Source organism: Manacus vitellinus, unplaced genomic scaffold, assembly GCF_001715985.3.
Source record: "Manacus vitellinus isolate BGI_N305 unplaced genomic scaffold, ASM171598v3 scaffold_1_pilon, whole genome shotgun sequence".
In the NCBI taxonomy this organism is placed as follows: Eukaryota; Metazoa; Chordata; class Aves; order Passeriformes; family Pipridae; genus Manacus; species Manacus vitellinus.
In genome coordinates, this window is record NW_021939396.1 from 26,340,971 (window position 1) to 26,359,884 (window position 18,914).

Sequence of the window (18,914 nt, forward strand, 5' to 3'; positions counted from 1 at the left end):
TCTAACATGAATACGGCATCTCTGCATTAGGGGAATTACTGTGAATGATGACTTCTTCTAAAACTTATTACTGTAACTATAAAAATAGTCAATAGTTCAAAAGTGCACTATCAGAAACTTGTACAATTGATTGCATGTCTTACCACTGCCCAAGACTGCATAAAGAACGTAAAGACATATCTAATAGTACACTGCCCAAAGGTGGTCTTCAAATGATGGGTGACAGTTTTTTCTAAAATTAGAGCTGCAGGAGCTAGATACAAAAGTGAAGTCCTCTCTGTAAAAGTTCAAGCTCTTCAATAGAAAATACAAGACACATTCATAAAATCAATTTTTTATTTTTATAAAATCCTTATAAATATCAAAGCAATGGATCAACTCCATTGTTTTCAATATGCAAGAAACATATAAAACTTTCGTTTATGATATGAAGCAGTAGCCTTATTGCTTTTTCTTCTGAGACTACTCACTTGATAGGGAAACATATCAAAACCAACACTAAGTCTAAAAAGGGGTGTGAAAACATACAACACACTCTCGCTTTCTCCATGCACACTTTCCTGATGTGCCCTTTAAGAATGAACTGTCCTGAGGTCTTTTTAGCTGCATTCTTCTCCCTATGCCAGAAAACAAAAAACAAAGGGTTTTTCCCTTTGTTTAATACTTGTACCTGCTGCTGCTGCTAAATGCCTTTCATTTCTCTAATGGTCTATTTGTGCGCTCCTTCAGAAAACATTTGAAAGGCGACGGTAGGCCTTGCAGCATATAATAGCTATATTCTAGGGAGGAGAAAACAAAAAAGTCCACCTGTCTTAAACTAAGCGAAAATATCTCTATGTCTAATTTATTAAAATAGTATATAAATTCAATCCTCATTGTGATTTCCCTCATGTTTGTCCATCTAAGATCAAAAGACCCACTGAGGTAAAAGGTAGAGCCTATAAAAAATTAATTCATAGAAGATGAGTTGGTCAGGAGTACTACAGAGATTGATGGTAGTTGCTACCCATGAAACCTCTAGCTGCCTCTTCCAGGTATCACTGGTAACTATGTAGTTCTCACAGTTTGAGAGTAAATCTAATTCTATCCTAAGCTACATCCTATGGCAAGTTCATTAAAAAGAATAAAAATAAATTTGGCATAAAACAAACAATTATATTCAGCTAACAAAAGCTCCTGAGAGAAACTCAGGCTCAAGTCAATTCATAAAGACGGACATTTCAACATATTGCTATTGAGGGCTGAGCTTTTTATTAGACATTGACTTGATTCCAATTTCTTTGGCTTTCTCTGAATGTTCTCTTTGGTCTTCTCTTTACCATATAAGTGCAACCACCAAAGTTCAACTATGACAGCCAGTACCTTGAGACATTACAGACCTGAGCAGTTCTGTGCTCCACTGCATAGTGTGAGGTATGCACCATGTGGATCACACTGCAGTGTCTAGCATGAAAGAGTCTGGAGCAACAGCCACCCCTGCCTTCTGATTTTAAGTGGTAAAAGTCTGATGCTACATGGATATAGTGTTATAGTTAGTCCCTTATTGTTCACCAAATGCAACAGACTACATTTAGACCCAAACAATTCCCTCTATGCCTTTCTACCTTGCAGTTTTCAGGTTTCAGGACAATTTCATCACTACACATTATGAAATTCAGGAATACCTAATCCACCTGACACGATCAGGTAATACACAAAATCCTTACTCTTTGCTTTTTAAAAAAAAACATCAATCAGTACATGATTCCCGCTATGAAGCAGCCAGAACAACAGGATCATATAAACATCTGTTTTACTTAAATGCTGTTAGTCATTACTGCTTTTTGTTGAAAAGTGAAATAATATCATTGAAATAGTTTTTCCTTGAGAATTACATTGTGAAGTCCTATATAGAAGCTAAATGTTATGTTAGAGACCAGAAGAATAAACCCAGAACATCCTATACTGCCAATAATCCCAGGCATCCTGTTTAATAATTTGGTGGGAAATTCTGGGCAACTCCTTTACCACATCTGACCCTTATGATTAGCAGTGACCTCTGTGCTCCCAAACCAATGCACTCAAACAGTCAGACCTGTTAATGTCAATGAACCTGCAACAGCTCAGGCAGGACATACTTGTCTGTGTGAAATGACTGCATGATAACCAGTAAAAAAACAACACCTATTTGTTACAACAACTCAAGAAAAAAAAATTAAAAATCACAAAGTATATTAACTATTAAAATTAATTCAGCCTTTGGTTTCAGAGGGAGACTACTCTGGCTTTACTCCTTTAATTCCTTCTGACTTCTCGTCCTCTTAGAGGCTGGGGAGGCCGGTAGTTTCTCAGCAAGCAGCAGGCAACCTCGTCCTCAGCAGTGCTCAGGAGGCTGCGGAATTTGGCCAGCTGTGATCAAAAGACACATAAAGGTCAGCAGAAAACCCTCATATTGATACCAGTGAAAATGCATGTAGTAAATATTAAACATACTTGTCACCTTTTTTCCACCTGGGAGGACAGAAGTGTATTTTACTAAGGCATGTGGGGAATGGCAATTTCACCATTTCTGTCCTTGTAAATGAAAAAGGATGACTACTGAGAAAATCTCCCAAAATACATGTCAGCATGAAATTGTGCATAAGGATTACTTGTTTCCTATATTCACACTTTTCTTCCATAACCTGATCTAAATCAGGAGGGTTTATATTTTTTAGTTGGATTTCATAGCTTGGAGATTCTGGAATGTTTTTTGCCAAAAATTACATTACATTTCTTATAGTAAACACATTCTGTGTATGTTTTCTTGCTCAAAGAGTATATTCACAATTAACCTGGAATTGCAGGTGTGGTGATATAGAAAGCTGCTGTAATTGGCACTTACTCAAATCAGGAGAGACTCAAAATTCTTTCCTTGTGAAGACATAGAACAAGCAGTTATTCATACCTCAGCATATGCTGATCCCAGCAGAAACCCCTAGCAAAACTCCATGTCTCAACCTCAGGAAATCTGAACCTGATTTAGTTTAGCATTTTGTTTTATTTCTAGTATTTCCAATATTCACTATTTCTATATATCACCTTACTTCCCTTCTAGATTGCCAAAGGTAGGACATTATAATAGAGCATTTAGTTGTATGGCACATTGCATCTGATTTGCATTGAGCAAAAAGTCAGTGCTATCTTGCTTCACCCCATTCTAAAGCTAACATTTGGAATTCACGCTCCCTGTAAATTTATAAAAACTCAAAAGCTATTTTTAATTTCTTTCAACCTGAAAAATTTAACAAAAAGTCAGTAGCAAACTCTAAAGCCCCAAAGAAATACAAACTTGAGGAATAAAATTAAATGGCAGAATAGTATCAGTCATAGTGCTGACTGATCAATCACAGTGGTGGACATTACTGGAAATACACACTTTTAGCTACATGCAACTTTATATTTATAAGAATATAGCATAATTCTACTTTACTACATAAGATATACCTAAAGTCTATGAAAAATGACTAGTAAAGAATCACTGTAATTGACAGTTTCCCACACCACGTCCTCTGAACCTGTTACACATGGCTGTATACAGCATTTAACATTTTAGAATGTATTAATTATATATTTGCCCAAATAAGAAGCTTTTAACATGAACGATGGCTTCTCTTTAGAAAGTTGATACCTTAACGCAAATTTTCAATCCTAGATCCTTACACATTGCAGGGAGTCTTACAAAGCCAGATTGACTGGAGTGGGGAAGAGATACAGATGAGAAAAATGCGCACGCTGAGCAAATAAATTACTTCAAATCACTTGCAAACAGAGTCTGAGGTCTCCTGACAAACAAGCATCCCACTCAGGAACCTGTCTTAACATTTAGTATAAAGACTGAAGTCACCATTTCTGCTGAGTATGTGGTCTCTGGTCAGAGAAACTCTTTACACTCAAGAGCATCAGCCCGCTGGGTGTCACTGTTGCAACGTTAAGATACATCATGAAGCTCAATTTAATAAGAAACGTAAATAGACTCTTATGAAGTATCACAGTTTTCCTAATACAGCCTAACATAACACCCCAATTTATTACGATTGTATTTGCTTTTTGCAATTCTAGTAAATTCATCAAGTTTTACATATCTGGAATGCAAGAATAAATTTACTACTCATCTGCCAGATAAAAATGCCAGAGAAGAGGCTTGAGCAGGATATGCAAGTAATCAAATCAAATGGAATTCCAGAATTCCTAAGTGTCATCAGAACTCTTTTTTTGATGTAAGTTCCTTATGGGTTATTTTTGATTATTAATTTTTAGAGTATGCAGATTCTTTTTAAAAAAAGAATAATAAATAGGTGTTACAGCAAGAAAAGCAACAGGAAGTGAGGATAAATTTCATATACAAATTTTGCCTTTTGAAAATCCAATAAGTTCTGCAATGACATATTTGTGGATGTTATTTACAATTTCAAGTCTTACAAAAGCAACATTTTGATAGTGGTGACAAACCAAACAGTACCTGTTCAGAACAAACACTTATGGGTTCTCTCAGAACAATCCAGATGACACTCTCAAGAAGAGGTGGAACGGTAAGAGAGCCAAAGTAAGTCCAGTAGTCCAGGGACTTGGGAAGCAGACAGCTAGGATCAAAGTTTGTGAATAGTGCTTTTTTACCCTGGAAATTAAAAAAAAAAAAAAAAAAAAAAGGTCATTTGTATTCAAGTTTAATTATATTTAGAATTTTATTTCAAAGAAAAAAAAAGAAAAAGAAAAAAACAGGGAAATGTTATTTAATGTTATTTATAAGCAAAAGGCCAAGATAAATCATGCCAAAGGAGGTAGAGCTTGTTCCACTATCAGGTGGGCTGGCAGCATCCTGGATGATGGAGGTCCTCATCAGTCAGACCTTCTGACGAGGTCTTACCTCTGTGACAGCTTTGCTGCTGCTGTCCCTGCTGCCGGCAAGACACCATCAAAGAGGTCATTTTAGCACAGGCTCCCCTGAGTTACAAGTGACCGTGAGATGGAAGTTGAATGGAGAGGACAGAAGATGTTAGACTTTCAGTGTGGTCTCTGTGGGGCTGGCAGAGTAACCCCACAGGTTACTGCCACTGGCTCCTTTCACCATTTGCTCCTCCCAGGTCCACGTGTTACTACTGTTTCTCTGTGTTCCAGCTACCAGGCCAGAGAGGACTGTACAAGACATCATGTTGAGAATCAGGCTGATTTATATCACACAAACAACAGAATTATTTCTCACTCTGTACCTCTGTTATTTCTCACCCTGTACCCCAGCAAAACAGGGGAAATACTTCCCTCATCTTTTTCACAGTTTTCCATAAAGTATGTTCTTCCCCTGCTACTATTCTCATAGCAACACATTCATCAGAGACTGGGTTCTGTGAGGAATTAGTCTTTTCTTCTGATCTTTTACTGTATAAAAACTGTCTGCTTAGTTTTCAGCCTAAGAAAAATGCTCCTAAACTGTCTCAAACCAGATGTGGATAGCTATGATACCAGTAATCAGGGAACGTGAAAGTGAAGGGAGTAGCGGCCAGGTTTCAAAAAATAAAAAAAAAAAAAGCACCAAAATAACAAAAGCAACTACCAATATTAGTATTTTTTTAGAAAAACTCATTTACCTTGATTCTGATGGTGTCCAAGCGGTCAGTAATCTTCTTCAGCTGAGGGTTGCATTCACCAATCTATTAAAACCAGAGAAAAGAGAAACACTGGAGCTCCAGGGAAAATAACAAAAATAAATAATCAAAAAGCAAATGCATAATGAAACTGTTTTATAACTCTCCTTAAGTGACTGTGAGAGCCAATGGATTTTGTGAAGAAGCCTGTAACTAGCTGGTCCTTGGAAATAGTACTGGTCATAAAGAAGATCCGCTCCCTTGCTGATAATAATTATTCTGGTTACCCATAGTAATTATTTCAGCTACAAATGAATCAAAAACTTTTCACTACAGGAGAACAGAAACCATTATTGTTCATGTTTTAATATGCAAGATATTAAAAGTGGCAAGCTTGCATCTGTAATTTAAATTACTTAAAACATTGAAAACACTGTTCTTATGTATCCCAAGAAGAATTTGTCTGCTCAGAAGTCCAGTAACACTTTCCCTTGAACCATTATAATGCAAACTTGAAAGACTGAATTACTGAAGCAGTTCTTTGCAACTGCTGCATGGAATGGCTTCCTGACTGTGCCAGCACCAGCACTAGCTGTGCTCAGGAAGCTGTGGCATCCACCAGAAACCACAGATTTGACCAAAGCCCTATTCTTTTGCCATGGATTGTGTGAATTCTCCATCTCTTTCTTCATACAGAAGTCAATGAAGCTGTTGCACAAGTTTAATTCATCTTAGAACAGGTACAAATGGCAAAAAGGTGTATAAGAATTATAAGGAAATTCTCCAGTTTCTGGTTTTGTTTTTTTTATTATTATTATTTTCTAGAAGAAACTACCAGCTCAGAAACAAACTGTTAAAGAAACATTTGAATCAAATCAGATTGTCCCCATAAAGAAACCTATTAGTCAAGTACAGGTTATTTGGATCCATATAGGGGCAGCTGAATTAAGTTTCACATCTTATGTTGTACTGGAGTGCAAACTAGGCAAACAGACTCTCACTGTCTTGAAAAATCTCTTAATCTGATATTTTTATTCTTCAAGGAAGCATAGCTTTCCATATTGGCAGCTAAACACTATGAAGGAAACAAGTATAAAACAAGTATCTTTTTAGCAATAATTACACCAACCATCACGATTATCTCTTTGAGCTTATAATGCAGATTTATTAGGAGGGCTGGAACATTCTTTTCTTACCTTCAGAAATACAGCCATGACTGCTAATCCATCTGACTGACGAGCTGCCTCAACAAAGCTGGAATACTTCTCTGCATTCCAATGGACCACATGAAGCTGAAAAGCAAGAGACACAGACAGCATCAACTCTCGCTGAACTGAAGAAGTGGCAAATGAATACTACAACTTTCTGGGGTAGATACTCCACTCTTTTGTATGCAGAGCCATTCAGTGCAGATATTTCATGAAATCAGTAAACATATAGTTCACACAAATGGCAAAAGTATTTTCAGGGGCTGGGATTATTCAAAATTTAGCAGGAATCAGCACACCACAGTGCCTGGCAAACTGCTGTTGGGCCCTCAGATTTTGAATTGGGAGTTAAGACAAGAAAGCCAAAGGTTATATAACTAAAGGTTTTAAATCCATATTTAGTACAGCTGATTTTAAAAAGTGATTGAAATTCATGAAGATGTCCTTAGTATTTTACTCATCTTTTTCTTTAATCAAGCTTTCAGCAACATTAATCGGCCACATAAATAGCTAGAAAACGGGCAGAGGAACACATTAAACTTGCACTGACCCCTTGTCCCTTGTTTAGTTCAAGCTAAAAAGCAACATTTCATTTTTGATACTTTCCAAATGTTATTTTCTATGACCACCAGTAGTTAGGCCCTTACAAGCAGCTTGATTATCTCAGGTTTGAGCATTTTGCATTTCCAACATGTATTATTCTGGAACTGACCTCTTGTACTTGCTTAAGCAGCTTAAAGACACCACCTAGCCAGGTGGAAAAAGGAAAAGCCCATGATCTCTGCTCCCATGTCACCTAAGTCCCTCCTGCTATACCAGGTTTCCTAATTCCTGACCACAATTCATGGTGGAAGCTCCTGGTTCTCACGAAGTTCCAGAATGTCCCAGCCTCTGGAGAGAGCATAAACACTCACACAGCACTTACATGTAAGTACTTCACAAACATTAATTACTTTCACAAATCCCCAATGGATTAGTAAATCTTATTACCCACAGTTTTCAGACAGAGATGCTCAGAAGCAGGGCATGAGATTGGCTTTTCTAAAATTGGTGGCCATCTTTTCAGACCTTGAACTTTAGGAGTGCTGAAAAGCAGTTTCATCAAATGACTTAAACTGGGATGTATCTCTGAAAAAAAAGGCTTCCTTTTGGAATACAGCACTCACAAGACATCTAAAGTAAAAGCAATTTAGGAAAGCTGGAACTTGCTTTAAAGGTTTCCTATGGGAAATAACATAGCTGCATGGCTGAAATAGGGATCCAGGAGAATGAAGATTTTTACCCTAAATCTCAATCCTTGCCTAACCTCTCTGAGTTTCAATTTTTCATATCTCTTACTTGGTCTTACTTTATGTTAATGTTTGTTAAGCACTTGGGCTCTAAAGTGCTGAAACATTACTTCCAGCAAGTAAAAAAACCCACTGTAGTCAACAATAATACATGTATGGCCACGATGACACAATGCTGGCTCACAGCTTCAGAAATCCTTGAAGGAAAGTTGCTAAAAACATTATAAATTAAACCAGGAAGAGAACATAGTCCACTAAACTTTTCACAACTGCACTAGTGTCCTGGAGCTCATAGTGTCTGCATCACTCACTATTATAAGTTCACAGAAGCTACATTGAACAACTTTTAAACAATTACCTTTTAACATACACAAAAAGGAAACAGATACTCTCAGTCAGAAATGACTTTTATTGTGGATTTGAAAAAAAAAAGGGAAAAAAAGCTAACAAAGAACAAAAAGGAAAATTCCCACAACTACTAACAGCCCACTCCACTCCCTCATAGCTTTGCCCCCAAAAAACCCAAGCCCACCATCCCAAAAAAACAAAATCCCCAAAGAAACAGAGCTGTGAAACACTTTTGGGTACAGACCCCTTCTCAATGGCTTGTGACTTCTCTGTAAGGAATATATCCCATCTTACCACCGCTCTGTCACTGCAGCTTGTGAAGAGATCTTGATCAGACCATATGTTGTCACAAAGAATGGAGCCATGGATTGCTTCTGCTTCCCGGTGGGATTAGAGGCCAAACCTTGAAGCCTTCTTTACCTGTACACTAGTTCTTTCTTCAACTCAGTTGATGCTTTTTCTTGAAATCTTGTACATCTTCCTTACAAAGGTGAGCACTGAAACCATTTTCACGTCTCCTTCTGAGGTATTTTCTTTTGTATGAACAATGCTCAGAAGCCTTGATTTTAATTCTGCGTTTCTTATCCCAAAGCCAAAGTGACATCTGGAGAGCTTCTTGTGGAGGGTTACCCAACCAACAGGTAACAGAAAGGTTTTTAGACTGGCTAGAGATTCAGAGATATTTTCTCCTTCTGTTTGGTTTCTTAGATGGGAAACATATAATTTTCTCAGCTAGAAATTTGGGGTTGGTACTTAATGGTTTTAAAGCACCTCTATTAATTCTTTATATTCCATCTCACCTGGTTCCTGTGGAAAACATAAGCCTTTAAACACTGCAAATATCACTTTTCCCCATTAGTGTTAGAAAACTGATCTTTTTTTCCTGACTGCTCTCTTACATCACTTCCAGCAAAATCTGATCACACTACAGTGCATACATTGCATTTTTTTCTTCTGTAGTATTATGCCTTTTATTTGTCCATTACCAGTTATTTTTACACTTTTTACTTCTTTTTAACCCCAGAAAACTCTTCCACTCTCTGAATTACCTGTTGTTAAAGACCTGTCTCATCAAAATACTCCACGTTACTTCCATTTGCAAAGAGGAATCTCATACTGAATACTTTTTCTTGCAGATTACTCAAATGCACCAAAGGAGGCAGAGCAGGAGTGAAAGCTCCATGCCAGAGCAGACGGTGCATGTCTCCCTGTGGCACCTCCACTGAAACACATTACCCCACAGATAGCAGGCATCCCACAGATACTCAAGTGCAGTTCTTAAAGTCATAACCACCACATTGCTAAGTGCACCACAAAATGCAACACTCTAAGTCTTGCATAAACTTTACACTGCACAAGCCCCCAATCAAATAATTCTGTTGTTTGTCATTGAAGTAGACTTTGAAAATGTTCTCCAAGGAAGAGACAGTGAAAGACAAAGTTTAAAATAGCTCTTGAACATTAAATCTTGCTCTTATCAAGCTCTTGTCTTCTGTATTCCTTTTTTAATCCTCTCCAAAGCTCTCAAATAGGTTCTCCTTTGAGAAAGGACCAAACATGCAACACTTCAGGAAGACTGCTTGTCTTTTGATAAAATGCAGGGAAGATGAAAAGCGGGAAGAGGAGGGACAACATTATTCTTACAATGGAAAACTAGTCACAAGCTTAGAGGTGCAGATGAGTCCCTGCAAAGCCTTACCTCTGCCGCATACTTCATCCCATCCACCGCGTGCTCAGAGCCGGCTTCATCATTGGACCCCCAATGGAAGTGAATCTGGCGCAGCCTGTAGGTCCCGCTGAGTGGCCCCCCAGTCAGCACTGGAAACCCAAGCAGAGGAAAAGGCTTCACTGCAGGAACAGGAGCCTCTACCCACATCCTCTAACCTCACACCAAACTTCAGTCTTTGGACAGTCCTTTGCTCCTTCTAAAAAGCTCTCTCAGATGGCTTCCCACTTCTTGGAAGTACTAGAGAAACACTCACTTGTCTGGGATATGACTATCAAAATTGCATTTATGTGTAGATTAGTGGGTTATGGGCAACCAAAGGGTATGTTGTTATCTCCAGGTTTGTCTTGCTATGGGTTGAATATTTCTCAGAAAATGGGAAAATACTTCTATTTTGCAACATTCAAGAGAGTTTCCTCTCTTGAATAAATTTGAAAGAATCACTAAGAAATTAGGCTTAAAATATAGATTTTATGAAAAAAAAAGGGTGATCATAAAAATGTAATGTCAGTACAATTTCTTCTCTTTGAAATTCGGAGGAAATTAGGTGGAGCCTAAAAAAATTTCAAGGCTCTTTCCTTCATTTGCAGTTAGATCTAGTTACATCAGATTGGAGTCGGAGAAAAAGGAGCTTATATTAACATATATAAAAATAAACCAATGCTGCATATGCACTGTACAACGGCAATATTACTGACAATTAGCCAGGGCTGGAAGGCATGTGCTATGAGGAGTGGCAAAGTACTTTGGGCTTGTCTAGTTTGGAGAAAAGAAGGCTGGGAAGTGTCCTCACTGCTCTCTACGGCTTCCTGAGGGGGGGAAGCAGAGAGGAAGCTGCTGGTCTCTTCTTTCAGGTATCCAGTGACAGGACTCATGGGAAAAGCTCAAAGCTGTGCCAGGGTAGGTTTAAACTGGACACTGGGAAGCATTTCTTTACTGAGGGTGGTCAAACACTGGAACAGGTTTCCTAGAGAGGTGGTCGATGCCCCAAGCCTGTCAGTGTTCAAGAGGTGTTTGGACAATGCCCTTAACAACATGCTTCAACTTTTGGTCAGCCCTGAATTGCTCAGGCAGCTGGATCATTGTAGGTCCCTTCCAACTGAAAGAATCTGCTCTATTTTATTCTATTCTAATGCTATTCTGCTCTAATTCTATTCTGTTCTGATCTAATTCTATTCAACCTAACATGCATACGGGTAGGCTTTTCCTTGTTTTGCTTTTGCAAGTGCTCATCATTTGCACATCAGAGTTAGAACAAAACCAGCTCTGCACAGAGACTCGAATGCGAATCATATTCAGAAAGATTCCTTATTCCCTGTAAAACAAATCATTCCATTCTCTGGGCTCCATTTATCCTCTGGCTCATTATAGAAATTTTAAGGGGAAATGAGGGGAGCTTTACCCAGATGGTTTTTAAATTAAGAGCAGTAGGGAGGACAATGGCAATTTTTTCTCTCTTCTAGGTTTAGTCCCAAACCTAAACTTTCTTAGGAACAAAATACACCAAATAAAGATTAAAGAATTTTAAGTTGCCTATTTGCTAACACAAGTAGCCTGGCTAATGAAAAGGAACTGGGACTGTTTATATGGGGGGAAAAATATTTGAGTTCCTTAAAGCTTCAACTCAAACCCATGCTTTTACACAGCCTACAGACAGAGGGGATGGAGAAATGGCACTCCTAAAACAAATTCCTTCTTTCAAGGAATGAAAACTTGGAAGCAAATGATCATAGAAATGTGTAAAGATTGGTGTTGTAACTGGCTGAGGGAAAACTATTATGTAGAAAGGCATTGGCGTGAAATACTTCTGCTGAAAAATGTGAAAAACGGCCTGATGATGTATTTGTGCCACGTCATACAGTGATGGTAAATCCCTTTCATTCCAATCGTAATTAAGGAGGATGTTGGTCACAAGCGTTTTGGGCAAATATCAGTATCTCAAATTTTGAAAAATGTTAGAAGAAGATCAATAGACTAATTTCAAAGAATGGAGCTAATGTGGTACTGAAGAGCATAAACAGACTTAAACAAACAGTTGCAGACCTGACAGCCCAGTTTCAATGCTGACCAAAGTGAAGAAATAGTTCATATGGAAGTCAGTTAATAATGCATTAAAAGATGCTAATGTATTTAGTACCAATTAATTTGATTTTTTTGTCATGAAACCAACACATAGCAGGAGTCCTTACTTCACAGGGGAGCCCCAGAAGCCAAATTTGGGCCCTAGAAAATTCAGTATTTTTTGAGCAATGACCTGAAAGAAAACAAAAACATTACTGATAAAGTTTGTCAGTGACAAATATTAGGGAAAATAGCGAATTACTCAGTTTATAGATGTGGATTGAAGAATCTAGTCCATACACAGAAGATATGGACTATGCTGAAGGAGACTGGGGATTACATCTGTTAATTATCTGATCTACATTTGCCAGTGCTTTGTCATGACATGAACTATATTCTTGGAGATATGGCCAGAATAAAGGAGGATCACATTACCATTGCTTTGGTACCATGGTAAGCCTACAGAAATGCTATGTTCAGGCTCTGTCACTTCATGGATGGAATTAAGAGAGTGGAAGAGGTTCTTGGTGTATACACATTCATTGCCTTTTTTTTCAAAAAGAAAGAGTTTAAGGCTAAGTTGATACAACTCACATCAGCTGATGTGCTGTAAGGGTAATTAACAATTAGAACAACTTACCAAAGGCTGTGGTAGGGTCATCATCGCTGGAAAATTTGAAATCAAGATTGTGTGTTTTTCTAAGAGATGTGCTTTACTTCACCAGTGCCTACTAGGCTTGAAGCAGAGATTAATTCTGGGAAGTTCCATGGCATCTGGCACACACGAGGTCAGACCGATCACTGATGATCAGCTGGTGGCCCTCAGGCAACATCCAATGTTGCTTGTATTGACAGAAAATTTAAAACTAAGACTGTCCAGGAAACCAAAGCACGATGGTGTCTCCATCTGTTTCTCTCCCTGTTGACACTATAAGCTAACAAGTCCTCAGGACTAAGGGACAGGGTGAGCAAAAATTAGTTTCCCTCTGGCTTGGACCCTTGGGAAAGCATTATATGGGCTTGGATCCTCAGCTAAGCCTCAGGCATCCACAAGATGATATTACTGCTTGAAGATTCTGTGCTCCTACAGTTTCAAGGGGGGTTGTGCTGGCTTGTCTAACATCTAAGACAAGGTTTTAAAAGATGAAGGTACTAACATTACAAAGACTATGCTAAACCAGAGAACTATTGCTTGCTAAAAGGGAAGCTACATACTCCTGGAAAAGACTGGGACAATAACACTTTTCAGAGAAGAAAAGGGATCACTTGGGATATATTTCACTTGTTCTGTATTGGCTCTTTCCTGACACAAGAAGTCCAAGTATGGGTTGTAAAAAGGGGAAAAACATATAACCAAACCTGCAGCTAAATTCAGATAAGAGATTTGAGCGATTCAGTTGGAATGAACCTGTAATGAGACACAAAGGATTCATCTGCAGTGAGAGAGAGAGCAGCATTTGAAAAATTGTACACAACACTGTTCAGACATGATGGCTGGCACTACCCAGATGGTTGGGGTGGATCAAACCACCTCTGTGAATAGAGAATCCCAGCACTTCCTGAGAAACACAATCTTGAACTCATGTACAAATACATTCCCACATTGTGTCATGCTGAAAGACAGGGAAAAAAGGAATCTCTCATCTGGAGAAGCAAAGCCTTATCGTTCATGAGGAATTCATACCCAATAGTGAGATGTGCCCAGGCTCTATGCACTCTATATAGAAGACACAGTACAACAGGAAAGGAACAAACCTGATCTGTTGATGGTGTCATCGAACTCCACACTGGTGGAGTGCCCGTTGTTAAGGATGATTTTAGCAGAAGCTGGATCGTAATTGGGATTTAGAGGACGGAGGGAGGGATCATACTTGGTTTCCTCAGTTTTGATGTCGATGGGTGACTGACGGTCTCCATTAGCGACAGGAAAAACCTCCTTCCAGTGGGCAGGCCCTGCAACACATTGGAGGAGAAGTCTAAATTGATGACAGCACCCTCATTCTTATGAAAGAAAATTTGCTTGAATTGTTCTCATTTGTATCTTTTAAATTCAAAAAGGATGAATCAGGAAAACACAGATCAAAATACTCAGCTACTTTTGCTGCATCACATCACAGTGATCTCAAGTTAGCCTTCCTCCCTCCATGCAAGCTAAGCCAAATGTAAGCTGAAAAGCTAATAAATCAATAATATGGATATGAGAAATGGCAAATGCCATTCTAAAATGGTAAGAAAAGCTTCATTGATGAGATGTGTGAGTTATCTGTTATCCACTAAACACCAGAGTTCTCAATAAGAATATATATTCCATTTTCTAACCATACCTAGATAAAGAAGCCAAAGAAGAAAATATGAACAATAAGTTGCTTGGGGAATATTTTCAGTAAGTAAAGACAGAAAACAAGGTTTAGAATGGAAAAGAGGATAAAGTAAGGAGAAAGAGGAAAGGGAAAAAGAGAAAAGTGAAAGGGGAAAGTCTGCAGGACAAAGGATCTTTCAGTATTAATAAATGTATAGTACTCCAGGCTTATAATGGATATGAAGCATAATAAATCAACTAAGAGAGACTAGATACAAGAAAACCTTAATATAAGCATGGGAACCTAATCTTACAAAATCTGCATCACTGGAAACCTTTGTAACTCTCTATATGGAAGATAACTGATTTCAGTGTAAAAATTAGCCTGTTGGTTTGGGTCTTTTTTGACAGCTTAGCGCTTAAATAAACATATTGACAAAAAAGGATTAAAATGTGTGACACCATGATTAACAGCCTAACATCAAAACTTGTTAGACATTTTTCTTTCCTCGACTTCAACAGAAGTAAACACAGCTGAGAAACTCACAGGTGGCTAAAGGCGCCCCAACAGTAAATCAGCGAGGGAAGCGCCTGCAGCGCCGTGGGGCAGCAGCTTGCACAGCCATCTGGGCAGAGGCTGATTCTCCTCTGAGCAGCACCGAAAAATGGGAGAGAAGGAGAACTTGAAAGAACAGCCTAAGACTTCAGCCTCAGGCAGAAGAAAGGCAACGGCCTTTCGTCTTGAATTTGTTAAAAAGTCCTTTTGTTAATGACTGCATTAACTAAATGCATTAAGGAAATCGCTTCTAAGGCAGAAGATAAAAATCCTACTGGTTTGAAATATAAAACTGTTTCAACTTAATTTTTCTCACTTCACAAATGGTCATCAAAGCTACCCAATACTTTAATTACATACAGTTTAGCATCTATTTAATTGTATTTAGATCCTAGTACCCTGTAGTTAGAGATGCAATGCGAAGTTTTATTCATAAGAACCATCATTCCATCATTTATACCTAATTACTGTGTTTTGGGATGCTTAAAAAAAGCTTATTGCTACTTAATTTTAATGTTTCCAATATTCCTTAACTGAGAAAAGGTAAAATACATTTATATGCTTAACTACTTGGTCCATTTGCTCTAATTCCAAAATAACTACAGTTATTGTACATTACATAATATGAAAGGTTTGCATTCAGAAATAATACAAAGGTGCCTAAAAGAGGACCCAAGGCTGTGTTTCTATCATTAGCTAATTATTTTACAGTAAACTTCAGTTCTAAAAAGACATGGTAGTTGTTTTTGTACTTGTTCTTGGCTCAGATGAGCAAAATACCGTTTTGCTATGCTGATTAAACGTCTATCAGTAAACAAGACTACCAGAAATATGATCTTTTAAAATATACAGAAAAATATCAGGAAACTTCAGCTCATTTTGACCACCAGGTCATATCAAGCAGTATTTCTTACTAGAAATCTATCAGCAATCTAATACAATTATTATACTCTTGCCACTCTAGGAAAACTGTGACTCAATTCATTACTACAGACCCTACCCCACCACAGCCTCTGGATATGACTGTTGAAAAAAGTCATTACAGTTGGAAGAAATGCTCAAATGCATGTCATACAATTGGATTTAAGCAATGGGGTCTCCAGGGTGAAAATTTCTTCTGAATTTGGACCTGAACTAGGTGTCTTCATATTAACATAATGTACACTTCAGTTTCATAAATATGTACTTTAAGACATATCCAGGAAAGTATAACTCACTACTCACTTCCCTTCATTTTTTCATTTACTGAAGGAAAATGATTAATATACCAATTTTTGAACTTATGATATGCTCTCTTTTTGTCAGGAAAGTGTTCTGTTGCTAGAGGCGATTACCTAGTAGCTCTTAATAATCAAAGCCATTGTGACCAAGATTTATGACAAAATTCCAAACCATTTGCTCTGAAGATTTCATGCCTTTATTTTGGACACAGCATTACCAAATGCAATGCACACTTCTGACACTTTTAGGTCAGACTATCGCTGCATATACTACTCACCAGCACTGCACAAATCCAGTTCATGACACAGATCTCATAATGAAGGTAGTTAGGAATTTGCCAGGAAATAGAACTCATTGTAGCACCTGACAATGTCATGTTTTTCTCCAACTGCAGTTAAAGATCATGAATTTCATCAAAAGGATAGACTAACTTGAGACAAGCCCAGTCAAGACACTGCAGGACACAGCTCAGTTCCAGGGAGTCTCTACATGTGCATAAATAGAGCACGTACAGGTGAAAAAGTGTTTGTTTGTTTTTTTTTTTAGAGTTTGCTAGTACATATAGAAAGTGTATTATTTTATTATGGTCTGACCTTGACAGGATCACATCCTTATTTTTTCCTAAAGAGAATCCATTGTTCAGTTTATCATCATACACAAAGTGCTTAAATTTATAAAGTTAGGTTTGCAAGTAATTTAGTTGCATATTAGGTTACAATGAGATTAGCTCAAATAAAAATCATCAAAAATAGTAATGGGTAAAATAAGTGCATTTTTTAAAGTAGTTATCAAAATGATGTAATGATTCTCAGAGAAAAGAAATCTATAAGGAGTTATAGTTGGACTCAAGTATCTTAAAGGTCTTTTTCAGCCTAAATGATTCTCTGTGCCTCTATGAATCATATCCCCTTTATTTATAAAATGTGTCACTGTTACAGCAGTAACTAGATCAAGAGAAATTTTTTGCAGTAAAAGACAATACATGTAAGTATTTTCCATATATTTCATTAAACAAATAGTAAACAGAAGGCAATTGACTTCCCACTGTGGTTCCTTCCAACCTTACTCATTCTGTGATTCTGTGATTTGCCTTTTAACTAAGGGAATTCCCCAGTAAACAAAAAGGACTGCTCCTGTGAAGGGTGAAAACATTCCCCTCTTGACAGGAACCTTGAGCAGCAGTGAAAACCATTAATGATGCCACAATGAAGCCAGTTTTCAAGATTTCAATATTGTGCCTCTATAGGTAAGCACAATAAGGTATGAGGGAAGAAAAGTGGCAAGAAAACAAAGGTCAAGGTTTTCATAGAAATAAAATGATGTCTTGCTGCATTTCAGAAATACATGCATCAAAGCAACCAAGAACTTCTATATGGCAAGCTACTGGTAGCAGGGAGGCTACAAGGGTGGCTTCTGTGAGAAGCCGTAGAAGCTTTCCCGTGGGGTAGTCATGCTGGAGCAGTTTGTGAAGAACTGCAGCCTGTGGGAAGAATTCACATTGGAGAAGTCTGTAGTGGGCTTCTCTCCATGGGACCCCACGCTGCAGCAGGGGCAGAGTGTGAGGAGTCCTCCCGCTGAGGAGGAAGGAGAGGCAGAGACGTGATGAACTGACTGCAGCCCCCACTCCCTGTCTCCTGCGCTGCTGGGGGGGGAGGATGTAGAGAAAATCAAGAGTGAAGCTGAGCCTGGAATAAAGGGAGGGGTGGAGGGAAGTTGTTTTAAAGATTTAGTTTTATTTTCTCATTACCCTGCGTTGATTTGATAGGCAACAAATAAAACTAATTGCCCCCAGTTGAGTCCGTTCTGCCCATGATGGTAAGTGGTGAGTGATCTCTCCCTGTCCTTATCTCGACTCACAAGCCTTTCAGTCTATTTTCGCTCCCCTGTCCAGCTGAGGAGAAGAGTGATAGAGCTGCTTTGGTGAACACCTGGCATCTTGCCAGGGTCAATCACCAAAACTTTTAATTCTGTCTGTAACAGTGGGCCCATGCCCTATATATAGATATACCATATAGGCAGACATGTATATGTAATATCTGACAGTTTACTTTATGCATGTAATGATTTATGTTGCGGCTGTTGCAAGTAACAAATGCAGAACTCAGAGGGAACACAGATGTCTTTTCAACTCCGCAGGCAGTCAACTATAGATATAAGTGCACCAGATTTAACTAATTTCACTTTTTTCTGCCTCATGAGTTGCAAAAGTTGATCTGAGTTTCAGGGAACCTATTTTATGCCTCTCTCCTTTAGTCCCCTGTGAGAGGCAGGGGAAAGGGGGTGGACTGATGAGGAACTACCCACCTCACAGCTGCTGGGGGCTCCAAAAGAGGAGAGAGTGAAAGGCAAACTCCATCTTGAATACGTTATCAGCCAGTAAACAGTGTTATAGGAGAAACTGGGCCCCAAGCAAGGTCCAGGGCCACCCCTATAGAAACTCTGGTGGCCTCCCCTCTCTAGAAGTTGAGAATAGCAAACAAGGAGAGATAGGATAAGGCAGAGAGAGTGGGCTTCTTATCTGGACTGTGCAGGTGAAGCTCACAGCATGGAAACATATGGAGAAACAAATTTGAAAAACAAGACCCATTTACGTCTTCAGGGGAGGG

At 38.4% G+C, this 18,914-nt stretch overlaps 1 protein-coding gene and 1 long non-coding RNA gene across 4 annotated transcripts; one reads left to right on the top strand and one right to left on the bottom strand.

The window, feature by feature from the left end:
- Positions 1-927: 927 nt before the first annotated feature.
- Positions 928-14,115, bottom strand: LOC103763038 (carbonic anhydrase 13). Of its 3 annotated transcripts, XM_018078828.2 has the most exons (6): positions 12,215-12,344; positions 10,145-10,263; positions 6,797-6,892; positions 5,604-5,666; positions 4,481-4,636; positions 928-2,388 (listed from the first exon to the last, which is right to left on the bottom strand). In XM_018078828.2, exons 1-6 carry the CDS (start codon positions 12,258-12,260, stop codon positions 2,275-2,277), a joined length of 594 nt encoding a protein of 197 aa, XP_017934317.1. In that variant the 5' UTR covers positions 12,261-12,344; the 3' UTR covers positions 928-2,274. The 3 variants fall into 3 exon arrangements, with proteins under 3 accessions (XP_017934317.1, XP_029815196.1, XP_029815195.1); XM_029959336.1 differs by lacking the exons at positions 10,145-10,263; positions 12,215-12,344 and adding an exon at positions 13,988-14,115; XM_029959335.1 differs by lacking the exon at positions 12,215-12,344 and having other exon boundaries at positions 10,145-10,598.
- On the top strand, positions 8,778-9,911 carry LOC108640767. Its single transcript, XR_001921459.2, has 3 exons — positions 8,778-8,935; positions 9,038-9,086; positions 9,582-9,911. It is a non-coding gene; the product is annotated as an uncharacterized LOC108640767 (long non-coding RNA).
- Positions 14,116-18,914: the final 4,799 nt, after the last annotated feature.

Bases quoted from the DNA above. Each gene is read 5' to 3' on its own strand.
- LOC103763038 (XM_029959335.1), bottom strand. From the start codon at position 10,321: ATGTGGGTAGAGGCTCCTGTTCCTGCAGTGAAGCCTTTTCCTCTGCTT. The intron at 6,893-10,144 runs GTAAGGCTTTGC...CTTGCTTTTCAG, and splicing joins GGATGAAGTATGCGGCAGAG to CTTCATGTGGTCCATTGGAA. The intron at 5,667-6,796 runs GTAAGAAAAGAA...TGGTTTTAATAG, and splicing joins TCATGGCTGTATTTCTGAAG to ATTGGTGAATGCAACCCTCA.